The sequence below is a fragment of the Musca autumnalis genome, unplaced genomic scaffold, assembly GCF_047663935.1.
Source record: "Musca autumnalis isolate F117 unplaced genomic scaffold, ASM4766393v1 scaffold_5, whole genome shotgun sequence".
Lineage (NCBI taxonomy): Eukaryota > Metazoa > Arthropoda > Insecta > Diptera > Muscidae > Musca > Musca autumnalis.
The window spans coordinates 130,556,052-130,574,250 of NW_027412088.1; the positions used below are offsets into that span (position 1 = coordinate 130,556,052).

Genomic DNA, 18,199 nt, shown 5'->3' on the forward strand with positions numbered 1-18,199 from the left:
CCCTCCCCATATAGTGGTGTAGGGTATAAAAAAATTTTCGACGAATTCATTGGAATGGACACAGGGTACAAAGTGCAGCCTGATTATATTTTCGTCGAGGGGTCTTCATTGAAACTTTACCGGCTGTAACACAAGAAATGTAACATAGAAACAATATGAGAAGCTAATATTAAATCTTTCTCTGGGATTTGAAGTCACGCTACTCTGTGAGGAATGTTGGCACCCTCAACTACCTATATTGGTTTAGTTGCAATTCGTTTCTTTGGTCGTAGTGTTGAAAATAAAATAAAACCCCCCTTAAAGAAGTTGTAAATGCCTGGAATATGAGTACATGGAAGACTTCCCTCATATCAAGCTATGCCCCCGATTCATATTATATGTATATAGGGGACCACTTTCTATAGTCGAGTCCGAACGACGTCTCTTAAGATATCACTTGTTGAGGCGTTTTACAAGGCTGAATTACTCAGGAAATGTCGCCAACATTTCGCTGCGGGTTTATTTTTACCACCGTTGAAAGTGTGACCGACTTGGGAATCGGTCCCGAGCATACCAGTGTACGACGGGGGTGTGCATTACACGCGGTACAAGGCTTTACGTTTGAATAAATGCTTTGAAAAGAAATAGAAAATTCTTTGTCTCAATGGAATTGTTCTTCTATACTTTTGTATTTGTATGTTATGAGAATACCAGGGTCAGTCTTTAAATTGTATAACATATTAAAATAAACCTAAGCCACATGCATTTCTAATTATTTATTAGTATTAAAAAATACCAATCCTTCACTACGATTCAAATATGTCCAAAATTTATAGTCGTTTATCAGGCACAAGAATTTGTTTTATTTCATTAAATTCTTTAATCTATAAAATATATTTTGCAATATTTCAACTAAATGTCTATTGGACAAAAACAATTGTTTTTTTGTTTCCAGAAAACCAATTGGAATTTTGTTTTATTTTCTTTGCTAAACTAAAATTTTACACAAAATACAAAAATTTACAACTTTTTTATGTGTTCTAAACTAACAAAATTCAGTTTTCTTTGTTAATTAGGCCTGCGTGAAGAAAACCAAAGTAAAAAAGTTTTTGTAATTTTGACCCATTAAATAATTATGAAACTAACAATAACTTGCATAGAAAAAACTTACTAATCTTCCAATATTGTTTTAGTAAAAAACTAGGTGACCCGGCGAACTTCGTCTCGCAGTATGTTAGGTAGTATGTTAGTTCCTTCAAGTTTTACTTGATGGCTTTGGAATAAACCTATAATACTATTATCGCTACTACCTATAATACTATTATCGCTATTACCTTAGCCTTGTTCCTTTACGTTAAAGTTCCTTCAAGTTTTACCATTTTTAGCTCTGAAAGCGTTCCTTAACCCAAAAAGTAGTAAAACTGGAAGCAAAATTTAATAGAGAGCAAGCCAAAATGGCTTTCTCTTTTACTACTTTCTGCTCGACAAATTTCGTGGTGTAAAAAGTGGAAAATCTGTCAAACTGCTGATTTGACATTTATTTGACAATTAATGCAAAAGAAAAAAGAAAACAACGCGCAATGTCAAAGCAAAATAAAACGAAATAAAATAAAAATAAATAATACTAAATTTAAACCAGAGAAATAAAAAATAAGAAAACAGTGAAATTTATTTTGTACCTATGTTGTTATTTTGTAAGCAGCCATGTCTGTTTTTTGACATTGCTGCCAGATCTACTATTTTTCCGTTCCTTTACTTTTGTGTTGTTGGGTTAATAGTGCTCATTTAAATTTGCGTTTTAATCTATTAATCTATTTTAAGCAGAGGGATCCGATCGTTATCTTGTAACCACCTTCGTCTCCTTTTCTCTCTGACTCCTTTGGCCCTATATATAGGGCCACAAATACTTAAAATCGGCCAAATATGCATATTTTTCACAACTTTTTGTAAGATTAGTTTTTTAGACACAACAATGAACTGGTAAAATTTTTACATCGATTAGACCATAAATGCGGCCTTTAGAGAATTTTCGTGAAAATGTACCTTATTCCCCATACAAGTTTCTATGGGTAAGCATTAACCCATCGCCATAAAATTGCATATATAAGGTTTTTGGATCAAATGCAAAAAATTAAGGGGTGTATCTACCAAAAAATTTTATTTGGGTCACCCTAATGTATATATGCCACTTTTAATACATCTTTTCGCAGAACTTGTTTTCCATGAAAAATACTCTCTTTTCCGTCTAAGCAGCTTTATCATAAACTTTCCCTTTCAAAATGTTCTTGTTTATATTGAATGTTTGAACTTTTTCACAACAAACCATTTCATAGGGTTCTACAAGTTCAGATTGCTAACGGGATGAAACAATAAACAAACTACAACAAATTATCAAAGACCTTTAACCTGGGAATGCCTAGAGGAGGGGGTGTATAAAATAAACATCAATTAACACCATACAGATTGAGACAAATTCAAAATAACTAATTGCAAGATTTGTAAAGCAACTGAACGAGAACATAATGTTTTAGTTATCTGTAGGAAAACGACACATCGTGGACAGTTCTTCCTATGTCCACTCGTCGAAGAATCCCAGACCGTCATAACAATTCACTCAGTCAGCATCAAGCACAAGGCACAAGTAGTCGATGCCAATTAAAAATAATTTGTAGTTTCCCTCGTTAAATGAGCAATAGCTCTGCCATGTAGTGTCCGTACTTAATATTGGGGCGTCCGACCAAGAGTATCACCGAGAATTCTAATTAAAACGTTCAATTCAATGTGGAGGTTTAATCGTAAAAATAAGAATTATCACTTTGCATGACCACTCATTTGCTTACTCGGATAGCTAGCTAGCCATATGGATTGCATGCTTGATGATGTGATATTAAAGACTTTTGTCGGTTGAGTGAGGAGGGTTGGTGCTGCCTGCTTTTTGGCTTGATTTCAAGACGCAATCTCTGTGATCAAGCAAAGCGGCAACTGCGACACTGACAAACGATCAGTTTCACACAAATGCTTCATAAGGCTAAGTGAACCGGGTGGATAGATAGTATCCGATTGGATTAATTAAATTAGTTCTAGTTGTTGAGCGTCGTCAGCATTAAAGCCCCCAATAGAGTGGTGCGTAATGACAACTAGAATGGTGTCGAGGAACCATTTCCTGTAATTGAACGATAATAAGGATGTCTATAACACCACACCACCCACGTTAATAATTATTACTATTATCGTTGTACACATGTATATTCTTACGAACTATTTGTAGCGTAGTGCTAATGATGACTAATCATGCTTATGCAACTTGTTTTAATTACAAGAAAATATGTTACTAATGTTTAATATACTCTACGCAATTTGTCTATCTTTCAGATATGTATTCTACGCACACTTCCTCCAGTTATTCACCTTCCATATCAGATGGTACCCTAACACCGAACTCCTTGCACCATCATCAGCATTTACCAGTACCATCTCACTTGGCCTTTGCTACCTCAAGTTATGATGATCAGGCTCTATTGCAGACACAACTGTGTCTGTCAAAACCAAAAGCTAATGGAAGCATAAACGCAGATGACTATGTCGAGGAGGAGAATAGCGAAAAAGATAACAGAAATGACACAAACCCAAATGATGCAGAGAACACCGCAGACGACAGTAACAGAAATGTTGCAGAAGGTGGTGATGGTAGAGAACAACTACAACCAACTCATCAGCGTCCACACCATCATCACCACCATCACCATCCAGGGCAACATCTTAAGCGTAATGGACGTCACCATCGCTATGCTGAACATGCCTTGAGGATTCCTTCAAAATTACGCAAAATTGAAAGGGATTCAGTGGCTGCGAACAACGGCAGTGGTACAAATGCACTCAAGTTTGATAAGTTGACAAGCGATGGAATTAAAAGCAGCAGTGCCGGTGCCGACGGTTCCTATCAATGTCAGTTCTGTGATAAATCATTTCCGCGTCTTGGTTATCTAAAAAAGCATGAGCAGGTGAGTCCTTCCCGAAAATTCCAAACATTTTTGTCTGCGTCTATGCTTTTGTGATGTAGTGACATGGGGTGTATTAATTAATGTAGCTTGACATCGCTACCGTAAGGAATGCTAATGGGGGTAATTTCAATACAAGGGTGCTGTGTTTAGAAAATTGAAAATATTTAAGGCGATTAAGGTGTTGAAAGGTTGAATGCTTTCACATCAAGTCTCTTTCATGGATAGATTTGAGCAGATAATTGAGAGCACGTTGTTAATATTACGAACCGCAGAAGAGAAAAGAATTTATGCAGTCGCGTATACTTAATGGGTATTAATATTTCTATCGAACGGATTCAATTTCTTTCATCATAACAAAATATAATATATTCAAATTCAAATATAATGTACATTGCTGTTTCAAAATACCTATGTACAGTTCGTTTTGTAAACATTACTATCTGTAATTAGAGAGTAATATAAAGTTAAGCCAATACTCCAGACTTAAAGCAATCATATGTAAAAACTTTAACTATTTTAAGAGACTGACAGCGCTATTGAAGCCATATTCAAAATCAGTTAGGGTCAAATCAGTAGGAAATTTTTTGTGTACAAATGAAACACCTTATATTGTTGGTATGGGACACCGATTCAATTGATTCTGCCAATATTTATAGAGTTTTGAAAATAACATGTGACATAATTCTATTTTTCAAATGTTTAATTGAAACTATAGAAGCCAAGGTAGACTCATAATTGTCAGTTTTTAAAGGTTTGGAGGGATTGTTGTTTATTGGATGGATTAATAGTCGGAGTATTAAAATAAGTTTATTAGACTTAACAAGTAAAAAAGTGTCAGTCGGCTTTGCCGACAGAATTCTGAATTTTGTGGCCCTTTTTGGACATTTCAACTTGCCAACAAAAATGTAGATTAGGAATTAACTGCACTAAAAAACAAATGTTGAAATTTTGTGGTGGAGGTACCCTTAGGGAGGAGCGATATAGGCCATTTTAGAAGTTAAACTAAATTTTGACAAAATATTAGGAGATCCAAAGTTAGTACCAAATTGGTTGCCCCATTGAAGTGATATCGTCCTAGCATTTTAGTGACATTTTTAAAATATTGGGGAGAAGCACCGGAAGTTGTGGACCGGTATTGCCCCATGAAACTAAGTTTGGATATAATATGAAGAAGGCCAAATGTTGGACCAAATCGGTTGAACAGTTCGAGAGTTATCGTTCTCTCCGACCGCCACATATGGTGAAATAGGGGGTTTTTACACCTTTCGAATGCAAATCTATTCAAAACAAATCAAAGTGATTCGAGAGTAGGTCTGAAAGTGAACTTATCCGAAATTTTGTGTGAGAGGTACCAGAATGAGGAGACAAATATAGTCCATTATCAAACCTGATCTACAGTATCGGCCAAAACTAAAGCACCCCCTCAGTAATTTTTTTTTAAATGATAATAATGTTTTGTGACCACTAAGAACCCTAAGTACCAAATTACAGCTAATTTAGTAGGAAAATGTGGTTTAAATATCCGAAATTCCGAAGATCGGAAGGTACCGCTATAGGGGGGCTATACCAAAACATTAGCCGATATTGTTCATATTCATCCAAAAATGATGCTACAGCATCCACTAGTCAAATACAATACGCTAACGTTTAAAAATTAGCAAAAGAACGAATTGCAGAAGAAGGATAGCCGCTTTAGTTTGTCCGCTTATATTTGCGACCTAAAATGTTGTTTGAATTTTAACTTTTGTTTATTAAATTCTGATCTCCTTATTTTTGTATTTTTCAATTATAGAGATATAAATAAATAAAAAGAAAAATAAAAAATAAATTTATAATTTAGTTTTCATAAAAAAATTATCATTTCAAAAAAATTTACTGAAGGGGTGCTTTAGTTTTGGCCGATACTGTATATCTGGTAGATCTATTAGGATGTGCAAAGTATGGATTACATCGGTCACTCCCTTCAAAAGTTATCGTGCGCACAATTTTTCCGAACATTTTTCAACTTCTGTGGGGGAGGTACCTGAAGGAGTGGACCGGACCGATATGGCTTATCTTCGAATTTAAAATATGTTTGGACAAAATATTACGAAGGCCAAATTTTGGACCTAATCTGGAGATCCGTTCGAGAGTTATCTTACGCTCCAACCACTACACACGGTGTCATAGGGGCTCTTTGCAACTTTAAGGCTATTTTCTCAGGAAGTATGGACTTGCCCCTGATGAAACTTGTACCGTCGTATGGGGGCAGTGAATACAAGTTGTTGCAATTCGAGAGCAGGCCCTAAACTGAACTTTTCCAAAATTTTGTGTGGGAGGTACCCGAAGGCGTGGACCAACTGAGTCTATATTGGAAGCTCATCTAAGTTTGGTAGAAATATCACGATGTACAAAGTATGGACCAAATCGGTTATTCCCTTCAAGAGTTATCGTGCGCACAAATTTTCCGAACATTTTCGAACTTTTGTGGGGGAGGAACCGGAAGGAGTGGGCCGATATAACCCATCTTCGAACTTAAACTAAGTTTGGACAAAATATAGCGATAGCCAACTTTTGTACCAAATCGGTTCATCCGTTCGAGAGTTATAGTGCGCACCAGCCAGACAGACAGACGGACGGACATTGCTAAATCGACTCCAAATTGTCTGAAACACATTTCGTCCAAACATACTTGGGGTCTAAAACCATTATTTCGATGAGGCTCATTTTGCCCGTATGAAAGTATATATACCCTCGTTAGCATAAATGCTGAGGGTATAAAAAAAGCAAAAAAACTTTTTATTGAAATACAAAGGTTTGGCTCAAATATGATGTGGCAAGTAAGCGAGCTCTATTAATTTCCATTGTAATTTGTGTGGGTCAGTAATGAATTTTCATTATACATACATATCCTCCATCCAAAATCGACAAGGATTTTGATATTATGTATTAATATTACGTTCTGCATTTGGATCAAACCTTATCCGATTTTTTATATCAAAATCCGATCCTATTTTCACAATTTTTTGTAGAAATCGTTTCTTTAGCCACAATAATGAAGTGGTAAAGTTTTTTCTTCGATCGGACCATAATTGTGTCATTTAGAGAATTTTGGTGAAAATGCGCCTTTGGCCCCATACAAATTACTATGGAAACAAAGATCGCTAGGTTGCCACGGGTTAACCTTAACCGATGGTCATAAATTGCATATGTAAAGTTTTTGGATCAAATGGAAAAAAATTTGTTTTGTTTTTGGGTCACCCTAATGTACGTAATAAAGTCCATGCTCTATAAATCAATGACAGACAGAATTATTAATTAATTATTTCGATGAGAAAATTTAAATTAGATCCTTCAGCATTTCCTACCACGTGCAAAAATTTTACTCCATTTTTTTGTTTTTATGTCTTTGTGAATTTACATACATAAATACATGCAAAGGAAACGAGATAGACCCACAGTTCCTTTTAGGGATGTATGTATATAGAATCACTTTCTGAGCCGATTTATGCATGTCTGTCCGTTTGCAACGCACACGGACGCATTTATTTCCGATTCAGTTGAAGATTGGGAAAGATAATTTTTTAAGCCATAGGAGGAACGCTTTTGCTTTTGGTGAGAATCGGTTCACATTTGGATATAGTACCCATATATACAGTCAGGGACAAAAGTTTACATACACCCCATAAATCTCGGGTATTAGGGTTAGTAGTGATTATTATGAAATTCCAATTATGCAGTTTTATTTCTTCTCACTAATAAACAATATTTAATAGAACAAAAGTATATTCCATAATACAAATAACGGTAAATTTTACAAAAACCTAAAAATGATGGGGACAAAAGTTTACATACACCCCAAGGAAATATGCGTATTACCGTGCAATTTATGGAATTAACAGCAAAAATTATACATTTTATTGTTTTGGCGAATGCCTTTGGGTGTCTGAGATATATTTTAGAGAAAAGAAAATAATTTTTGGAGGTAAAATGCCGTTATTTAAGGTCAAACTTCTTGTATAGCTCGTTAAAGCTGACCCATGCTTAATTCTTTGCGTTTTTAGGCAATGCACTTTAAAAAACCACAAAATTAGTATCAGATTGCCAATCTTGAGCCCCTACCAACCTTTGATGTTGTTCTTGTGCACAATATACCTTCCTGAACGTCGATAAATGCACGTTTTTCCTCAGATTTCTCAGGAAGTGAATAGATTCCACGGAATTCTTGGCGCAAATTACATACAGAAGGCTTTGAATTGCCTTGTAATATGGTCTGATACAATCCTTGGCCATCAATTGAACCAGAAACGTACAATTATACGAAATTTTTCGGTCCTATAGTGACGGTTATGATCATAGTACGAAAACGGCGTTGTTCACATTATTAATTTCTTGCTTTTTTGGTAGTGTTTATACATATTTTGATGCTTTGGAAGCTTTGGCAGCAGATTTATAACAGAATATTTCACATTTCTGATTCAATAGAGGTCCAAGGAATGTATCGGACTATATTACAAGGCAATTCAAGGACTTCGGTGTGTAATTTGCGCCAAGAATTCCTTGGAATGTATTCACTTCCTGAGAAATCTGAGGAAAAACGTGCATTTGTCGACGTTCAGGAAGGTATATTGTGCACAAGAACAACTTCAAAGCTTTCTCGGGCCTCAAGACTTGCAATCTGTCACTATGTTTGTTCTTTTTTCTTAAGTGCAATACTTAAAAACGCAAAGAATTTAGCAAGGGTAAGCTTTAACAAGCTATAAAAGAAGTTTGACCTTAAATAACGGCATTTGACCCCCAAAAATATTTTATATTCTCTAAAATATATCTCAGACACCCAGAGGCATTCGCCAAAACAATAAAATGTATAAATTTTGCAATTAATTCCATAAATTGTACGGTAATACGCATATTTGCTTGGGGTGTATGTAAATTTTGTCCCCATAATTTTTAGGTTTTTGTAAAATTTACCGTTATTTGTATTATGGAATATACATTTGTACTATTAAATATTGTTTATTAGTGAGAAGAAATAAAACTGCATACTTGGAATTTCATAAAAATCACTACTAACCCTACCCGAGATTAAGGGGATGTATGTAAACTCTTATTCCAGACTGTATGTATATTCGGCCGATTTCATGCATTTAATGCACCAAACACGCTATGTATGCCCGGTTTTAATGAAATTTGGAATGTGTGACTGAATTTTGACTAGAAATATGTTAGCCAAAATTTCGATAAAAAGTTGGAAAATGTGACGCAATTTGGTCAAGAAAACATTTCTGCAAATTATGTCGAAATCGTGGTGGTGTAGGGTATCATATAATCTGCCCCATCCGACTTTGATCCCGTCGTTATTGGTTAGAATTGTATTAATTTATTTTGTGTATGTTTCGATTTGACCAAAGGTAATATAAGCTCACTATAGCAAAGAAAATTCAAATATTTTTCTTTCATTTCACCTAATGCAACACAACGATATGAAGTATGTATACCATATGACATACACACATGTGTACATATTTATATATGACCCACGCACGCATGCAATTTTATGCGACAAAACTTGATTCGGCGACCAGACTTATTAGACTCATTTAGATTTGTATCAGGTATTTTGGACGCTTTATACATTCAACATATTATGCCAAAGCGAACGGGGATCCGAGGAAAATTGCATACATGTACTTGCACAGTTGCAGGCGTTATTAGTTTTGCAAACGTTCTTAGAAAAATGATTTGGGCATACTAAAGAAGCTCACTCAAAAGCGGGCAGCATTTCTTAATAACAACGACTTCATAGACGGACGACCTTTGCATACCAAAACATCTCTCGTTAAGATAGGAGAAGGATGATGATACTTCAGGTGATAAATGACCACTAAAACCGACCGTAGGTGGTATTGTGATTGCGCCGCAGAAGCGGCCCAAAGTTTACCAACCGAACGCAAATGCATAGCAAAACAAAGCTCAGCTCAAGTGTTCTAATACATCATCATCACCAATGTTGTCGACGTCGTTCGTCGCTGTCATCACCATCATCATCACCACCAACATTTTAGATGATTACCGCAACAAAGCGAGCGGTATATTCACTTTGATATGTTAAATCTAAACGAATGTGCTAACCAAAATTGCCAAACTCCCTCTTTAACCATCGCCCGGGCGAGGGTTGCCAAGATCGACGCACAGAAATTAGCCCATTTGTATGCCACACGGTAGTTTATCGCTCACATAACACACTGACTGAAGCGGTGCTCTGAGCGAGTAGCTTGGTTTATGAACACTCGCGCTCTTTGTTGTTGGCTTCGTCATCTTCAAACACACAAAAAATTAAATTATTGTGTGTTGATTATGGTTTTTTAAACTGTTTTAGAGACCAACAAACAAATCATTATAAATTGTTGTAGTTATTTGTTCGTGTGTGCGCTTAAAATATGAGGAGCTAACTGTAGCAATAACCACTGCGGCAGCAGCAGCGCAATGTTGTCCAGCGCTACCACAACAACTAGCGGCTAGCAACCCATACAGTTAAGGTTCAGATTTTGACAGAACCCAAGTGAATGCTACAGCCGAACGTGCGGTATGATGATATTTAAGGCGACAACATCAAAAGTTGTTACTTAAAAATTTGCGCATTCTGATAACAATCTTCAAGGAGCCAACAACGTGCCTCTTTACCAACCGACCAACCCAACCAAGATCATTTTGGGTACCCAACCATCAGTTTTGAGCAGATACTGAGATGACATATACTCATACCCAAAAGACAAACAAACAGACAGTCAGACAGACGTTCATCATCGGACATACTTGGTGCTCGACATAGGAATGCTTAAACATTTAAGGTTGCTACATTTAAGTGATGAAATATTTTCATATGAAATGCTTGCAATTGCCACCAACAAAACAGGTCCGTCCGAAGGTTCTTTTTGTGTTTGTGGTGTTTTGTTTTTTAATGCGTGTAGCGACGCCAGAAAAAAGCTCCCCAACACCTCTTTGAGGTGTAAAAAAATTTGTAAAGAAAGCCCAACCACTCACAGTGGTTATCAGTAATGGATCAATCATAATGTGTGCCTGCATGCCTGCTTCCTATCTTTACAGAGTCATGCCGAACACTTGCCATTCAAATGTGACTACTGTGCCCGCCTTTTCAAACACAAGAGATCACGAGATCGTCATACCAAATTGCATACCGGAGATCGGCGTTATCGGTGTCCTCATTGTGAGGCAGCATTTTCAAGAAGGTAAGTTTTATTCCGATTGCATATTACACTTTTGCCAAGAAAAAGAAACAGCTACAACGAACGAACATTAATTTAAATCATTCTCCACCTTCCCTCCCTGTATATAGCGACCATTTGAAAATTCACATGAAAACACACGACAATCAAAAGCCATTCCAGTGCACAATATGCAATCGTGGTTACAATACAGCTGCAGCTTTAACTTCACATATGCAAAATCACAAAAAACAAGCAGCCCTGCTGGCGGCAGGAGGCAATCCCCAGGCTTTGAATTACAGTCCGCGTTCAACTGGATCTGCATCGAGTAATGGTAGTCTACAAAAAAGACGTTATGCCTTGGCAGTGGGAGGAGAGCACAGCCCCAATCGCTTAGAATTTAGCAAGCGTGGCCGGTCGTCATCATCGAATGTGTTGAAATGTACATTTTGTTCGAAATCAGATTTCAATACGTTGGAACAATTGAACACTCACCTCCAGAGCCAACATGAAAAGGAATTAGTTCATTCGATGACACCCCCCTCCAATCCGGTCGGAAATGATGCTGCTAACTTTCAGATGTCATGCGAATACTGCACAATGAAATTCAATAACATCGCCAGCATGTTCCAACACATGCGCTCGGCACATGTGGATCGACTGACTAGTCCCAATTCATATTTTGAACACTTTAATCGTCTGGCCGCTTCAGGAACATTCAGTCCACGTCTTTTGACTGGTCAACCACTACGTAGTTCGATAAGTGCCGATGAAAGTAGTAGTATTAAAGAAGAGCAACATTTGAGTAGTCCCAAGTCTTTGGATACCAGCACTCGTCAGGGTGAAGATGAGCCCACGGACTTAAGTCAAAACCATCGCCGCACGGCTACACCCTTAATAACTCCACAAAATTCGCCACATGAAGATACGCCTGCCGAAAAACCGGGAGTATTTTTGTGTAATCAATGTAACGCTGGATTACCGGACTTTGAATCCTTTCGCAATCATTTAAAGTCCCACATTGCTCAAGGTTTGAATTTGGTGTGCCATCATTGTGGATTAATGCTGAGGGAGCAATCGGAATACGAGAGACACGTCATCTCACATTTTCTCATTACAAACTCCGAGTACAATTGCATGTCTTCATGTCAGAAATCCTTCGGAAAACCGGAGGAGCTCCAAAAGCACCTCATGGATCACCATGCAATAACAATGTATAAGTGTGGTGTGTGTAGTGAGATGTTCGAAACCAAAGTAGCCATTCAGGTGCACTTTGCCTGTACCCATTCTGCCGAATCTAAGTTATTCCGTTGTTCTGCGTGCATGGATGTTTTCCGGGCGGAAAATGATTTCAATGTGCATGTGAAATCCAGACATCAGGCGGTGAACAATAACCCTCCCCCAGTAAATTCGCTGCAATGCATGTTCTGTCGCACAGTATGCTCATCGGACTTAGAGATGCAGTTCCACCTGGCAGCCCATGCAAGGCAATTCCGTTGTCCGTCTTGTCCGGAAACGTTCCATGTGGAATTTCTATTGGATCGGCATATGCAAACACATCACGGTGGTATGGAGCGTCCGCCCACCGCGCCTAAAGATACGTTCGAAGAACATTCCTCACCAGTTGCCAGCAGCGCCATAAGCCCCATAAATTCCTTGTATGTCAATGCTCTTTTTGGCAAAGGACCATTAATGCCGCTGTCCGCACAAAATAATAACAATAGCATCTTGGATTACAACATGGCATTTGCATCGCACCTCAACAAGGGATTGTTTCCCAATGCCGCAGCCAATAAATTCTACAATCCACTGCAAATCGATACAAATGCCATGAAGCATTCAGCATTAATGTATGGACTATCACAGCGTTACTTCGATACAAATCGCACTGTTATGGAAATGTATCACCAGCAACAGCAGCAGCAGCAACAACAACAGCAGCAACAACATCATCATCATCAAGAGAATACCAAAGCCGGCGGCAATTACTTCATAAGCCCCAAGCAGCCCACCAACACACCACACTTATCAACGACGGATAGTCATACTGGCAACGAGTTGTTAACCGCATCGCCATCCACGGGTTTTAGTTGCGGGATTTGTGAACGAAATGATTTTCGCACAGAATCGGAAGTACATTCACATAGGAAGATTGTGCACAATCTCAAGACCGGAGTAAGTCTGAAATGTGCCTACTGTTCGGGTAATTTCAAGTCGCGCAGTGAACTGGAACACCACATGAAGACATGTCATAATTCCACCGGTAAACACAAGTGTCTGATTTGCGATGAAATATTTCCATCCCCAGCGATATTGGCAGAGCATAAGTTACAGCACTCCAAAGTCGGCCAATCAGGCAGATGTTCACACTGTTCCAAACCTCTGGCAGATGTTAGTGCATTCAAGGAACATCTTTCGGACCACAATACTGAGGGTCAAATGCCTGTCCAATGTATATGTTGCCGTCAAACGTTGCACTCTGAGTTTGAAATTGGTCTTCATGCGAAGTAAGTATTGAAATCTTGTTTAAACTCTTGTGGTCTTTATGTGATAATATAAATCGAATCGATTTTATTTGTACTCATTTGAAAACATTAAAAATTATTAGATAACATTTTACAATTTAAACTGAAATTGTAAAATTTATGTGATAAATGTGATAATATAACAATCCGATTTAGATCATATGTTTCGTTGAATGACAATACTCATTAAATAACCGTCTAATTGCATATTATGTTTTTCCTCTATTTTAAGATTTCATGTCAAAACATCTAATGCTACGGAGAATGTATGCGCTCTTTGTCTAGAACCCATTTTAAGTTCACCCTCTGAAGCCAAAGTCTGTGAAAAATGTTGCCGCAAACACAATCTCAATAATAAGTTCAAACAACAGCGTGAGCATTACGAGCGACCTATTGCCGAGTCCAGACAGTATGTCGCCAACCGTTGTAATCTGTGTAAAATGATTTTGCCTCATCCACAAAAACTTCAGGAACATTTGGTTGAACACACATTTGCTGGATGTGAAGACCGAGGTTTCAACTGTTATATTTGTTCATCAGTATTTACGGCACCTGCCGGCCTATTAAACCACATGTTGGATCACGGTACCAATTCTAAGCCCTATGATTGTAACTTGTGTCCCGAAAAGTTCTATTTCCGAGCAGAGCTTGATCACCATCTCATCGATCACGATATAAGAGAAATTTCGCCATTAAAAAATGAAAGTGTATCATTGGCCCCGCAACAACGAGATCATGCCGCCCCATCTGAGACCAAAAATTCCGAAGTTGCTAGACCTGAAGGTATTCAACTTTTGAATGAAGTTAAACAGGAAATAATCGAAGGTGAACAAAACAATCAAGCCGAAGACGATGAATATATTGAGGTTGAGAAATTACATGACAACAACAACCAAGCGTCAGCTAAAGAGCAGAATACAGATGATGACAAGAAAAGTCCTGAGACATCCCAAGAGAAGACAACCTCGTAAATGGGCAACAAAGAAAAAAGTATTAAATGTCACTCTTCTAGTATTACTACAATGCATACATACATATGTATAAGCGACTACCCCCTACTATTTAACTTATAAGCGCACTCAAAGTATTATAGAATGTATTTTTTCAATAACAACAGTATTCTCGCCAATTGATTTACATACATGACACTTAATGGCTTATACATACATATATTTAATATTAACAAAAACTACAATATACAATTTACACGCGTAGGCACTTACATACATACATATATTTATTTATAGCTAATAGTTATGACAGTATTATTGTGATAAGAAGAATAAGATGTCTGACATTGTTCAGTTTGTTTGTTTTGAAGTTTTTTTTTCTTGAGAGACTTTGTTATTTCGATTGAAATTGTTAACATGTTTTCATTCTCGTGGACATTTAGGTTTGTAATTGTTTTTTGGTAAAAATTCTCATAAATTTAATTAACAAAATTGTGGAAAAATTCAATATATCTCTTTTAATAAATAAATAAACATATAGCTAAGTAGATTAATATTCACACACATACATACATATGTAAATAATAATAATAAAAAGATAAATGACTAACTGAAAAACATACATACTTATATACATACGTACATATTTATTCATTAAATAAGCACACCACAAACAATGTAATTGTATTTTAAATTCATTCTTTCGAATAAAAAACCGTAATTGAAAACGATGTGTTTTATTGAATCTTTTATGTTTACAACAAATAGAACCTCAATAAATCGGTAAATCGGCTAAGGCCTCAATAATTCATAAGTATTCACAGGTCTTTTAATGTTATTTCCTTCTTTATTCATAACCATTAAATCAAAGCCTGGACCATTCGTAAAAATGACCAGTCCATCCCCTAACATAATCACTACTTCATTGCAAAGAATATAAATATGGTAAAATGCATATGGTAAATTTCAAATTTCCTTTTCAATACCATTGGAAAAAAATAAATTTATTTTTGCGAGCACATCCGCGATTTTTGGTACTTAGGTTAAGAAAAAATTATGATTTCAAATATGTTCGCGTTCACAAAATTGGATGCTGCACCCAAAAGTTATAGGGGGTTTTGTTCCCTTATAAAGAAAAAATATTTAAAAATTCCCTTTGGGTTTTAATAATCAAATATATGCATAAATCGTTAACAGAATGTTATATCTATCCGCTGATGTTAAAATATTTCTAAATTTGTTTTTATTTTCGCGGAAAATGAACAAATAATGAAAAAATCTTTGAGTAAATTTTATTTGTTCTAACTCAGAGTCCATGAAAATCTCTAAAAAATAAACTAAAAATACGTACAGAATCTAGACAATGTCCAGAAAAATGTGAGACCAAAATTTTATAGATTGGGTTTATAACTTGCATATTGCAGCAACAACAAAAGACAAAACTTATTGTTGGAATATTATTTCAAAAATATATTTTTTGGTTTAATACGAAAAATCGGAGAAACATTTTTAGGAGTTATTCTACTATTTCGCTAAATTTCCACACAAAACCTGAAGTATTTTGCTAAAACATCTTCAAGGAAAATAGTTTATCATCGTGAAAGTATATGGTAACATGGGGCGCCTTCGCCACGTTTTTTTCAAAATGTTCTCATATCGACACCGTTAAAGTTTTTTCAGATATTATTTTTGGTAAAAATATAAGCATATCTTGACCATAAGTTTTGATATATAAATGTTTATAATTTTGTTTTTAAAATATTATTTTTGAAAATTTACAAAATGTCCAAAAAGTGGCGAAGCCTCCCCACCCATGGGGCAGCTTCGCCATACATATGGAACATTACCCAACGGACTCTAAAACTGTAATTTACCATACTGCTTCCTTAAATATCAACATTATGCAAAAAAGAAACATGTTTTCTATTGAATAATCAAAACTCATTCTAATGCCTTGTTCAGACTGACGGTGTTTCGCTCTCTATTCGTTGTTCGACCCCAAATTACGATGTAATTACTTCATTTCCCATACAAAATTTTGAGAACGAACAACGATTTGTGTACATTGTTCAATTTAAACTACTCTCAGAACGACGATAAAATATGTCCCATCTCTAACAAATGAGCGAATTTATCGAAATAAATTAATTATGACAGGAAAAAAACAAAATTTAAAAATTTATTAAAAATCCAAACATTTGTAGAAAAACTGTAAAATATGAATGAAAAGTAAACGGTTTAACGACTAGTATACATTCAAATCATAGCAAATTGTGTCTTATCTTTCATTGCACTTGCATTTCTTGTCCATAATTTCAAATTCGCGTACAAATTTAGAAACAAAAATCAAATGCCTGCCGGAAAGTCTGTATACCAAAAAGTTATTTTGGCAGGTCTCTCTCTCGTTAATTTTTTAAAAAGAAAAATTTAAAAATATACTGAAGACACCAAAATTGTGAGAAAAAATAGAAAACATGAATGAAACTAATATAATTTAATATTAAACAGATATCTGAAAGAAGGACAAATATTTTTCAGTTCATATCAATTAACATTACTTGTCTTTTGGCTGAAACTTTCATTAAAATCAGTAAGCAAAAACTATGAAAATATGAATCATGTTGCTATGAATTGTGTACCATGTCGTATGAACGGGTTAATTCGTGTACGTAATTATGAGAACGAACGACGTTATTCAAATGCTGGTATGAACATGGCATAAAATTCAAAAAAAGAACCAGATTCTAGGACTTAAATGAACTAGTTACCTTGAATTTAGATACAAAAATCATAATATTAGCAAAGCAAGCAAGATACGTTTAGGATAATGTTTGACTTTAACTTCACATTATAGTGTGGTATATCCATGGCATAAAGAATTTAAGTTAAACATTACAAATTTCTAACATTTATCCACCACACCCCTATCATGGCGTAGGCGCCCCTTACATACTTCATAATATTAATATATTGACATTTCTAATCGTTTTTTTCATGCGATTTATTGGGATTTATATACTTCAGTAGTTGTCTTCTAACGGTACAAAATATGTTTTTGATATTACAAAAGGCAAAGAAGATATCACAAAACATACCTACCATAACTATTTTTCCCAACACCCTGAAAACACAAAACAGCGTGCGTCAACTATCAAACCTATGACTCAACTGCCAACTTTTGGGAGATGATAGATCTTAATTAAACTCACAATTTTGCCTTTAACGGATTTTTTCTAGCACTTGTAGTTTGCGAGAAAACCAGCGCTGGCGGAGCCGCCCCATGTTACCATATTTGCTTAGTGTGATAAGCAATAGAGTTAAGAAGTACAGAGTAATATTAAAATCACAACCAAAGAAAAAACATAGAAGTTAAAAACCTTATAATTCGCGAATCCGTTTAAATCAGTTGAGGTGCATGTGCTTTTCGGATACAGGGAGTCCATGTCTATCAATATGGATCGATTTTCCCATGTTTCATTCAGCGGCCAAAGTGTGCCATCTGTTGCATCTTACTATTCAAAAAACCTTCAAGTGGGCAA

At 36.0% G+C, this 18,199-nt stretch overlaps 1 protein-coding gene across 6 annotated transcripts in view; it reads left to right on the forward strand.

The window, feature by feature from the left end:
• L (zinc finger protein Lobe) overlaps positions 1 to 15,388 on the forward strand; it is a 125,810-nt gene extending 110,422 nt beyond the window's left edge. For 2 of the 6 annotated variants that reach the window (XM_073991347.1, XM_073991348.1), the window contains 4 exons: positions 3,352 to 3,980; positions 11,067 to 11,209; positions 11,317 to 13,692; positions 13,943 to 15,388. In XM_073991347.1, the coding sequence (XP_073847448.1) occupies positions 3,352 to 3,980; positions 11,067 to 11,209; positions 11,317 to 13,692; positions 13,943 to 14,681 (3,887 nt within the window). In that variant the 3' untranslated portion in view covers positions 14,682 to 15,388. Of the gene's footprint in view, positions 1 to 2,949; positions 3,223 to 3,351; positions 3,981 to 11,066; positions 11,210 to 11,316; positions 13,693 to 13,942 lie in introns of those variants that run through there. The other 4 variants (XM_073991350.1, XM_073991351.1, XM_073991349.1 and 1 more) reach the window with 4 other exon arrangements.
• Positions 15,389 to 18,199: the final 2,811 nt, after the last annotated feature.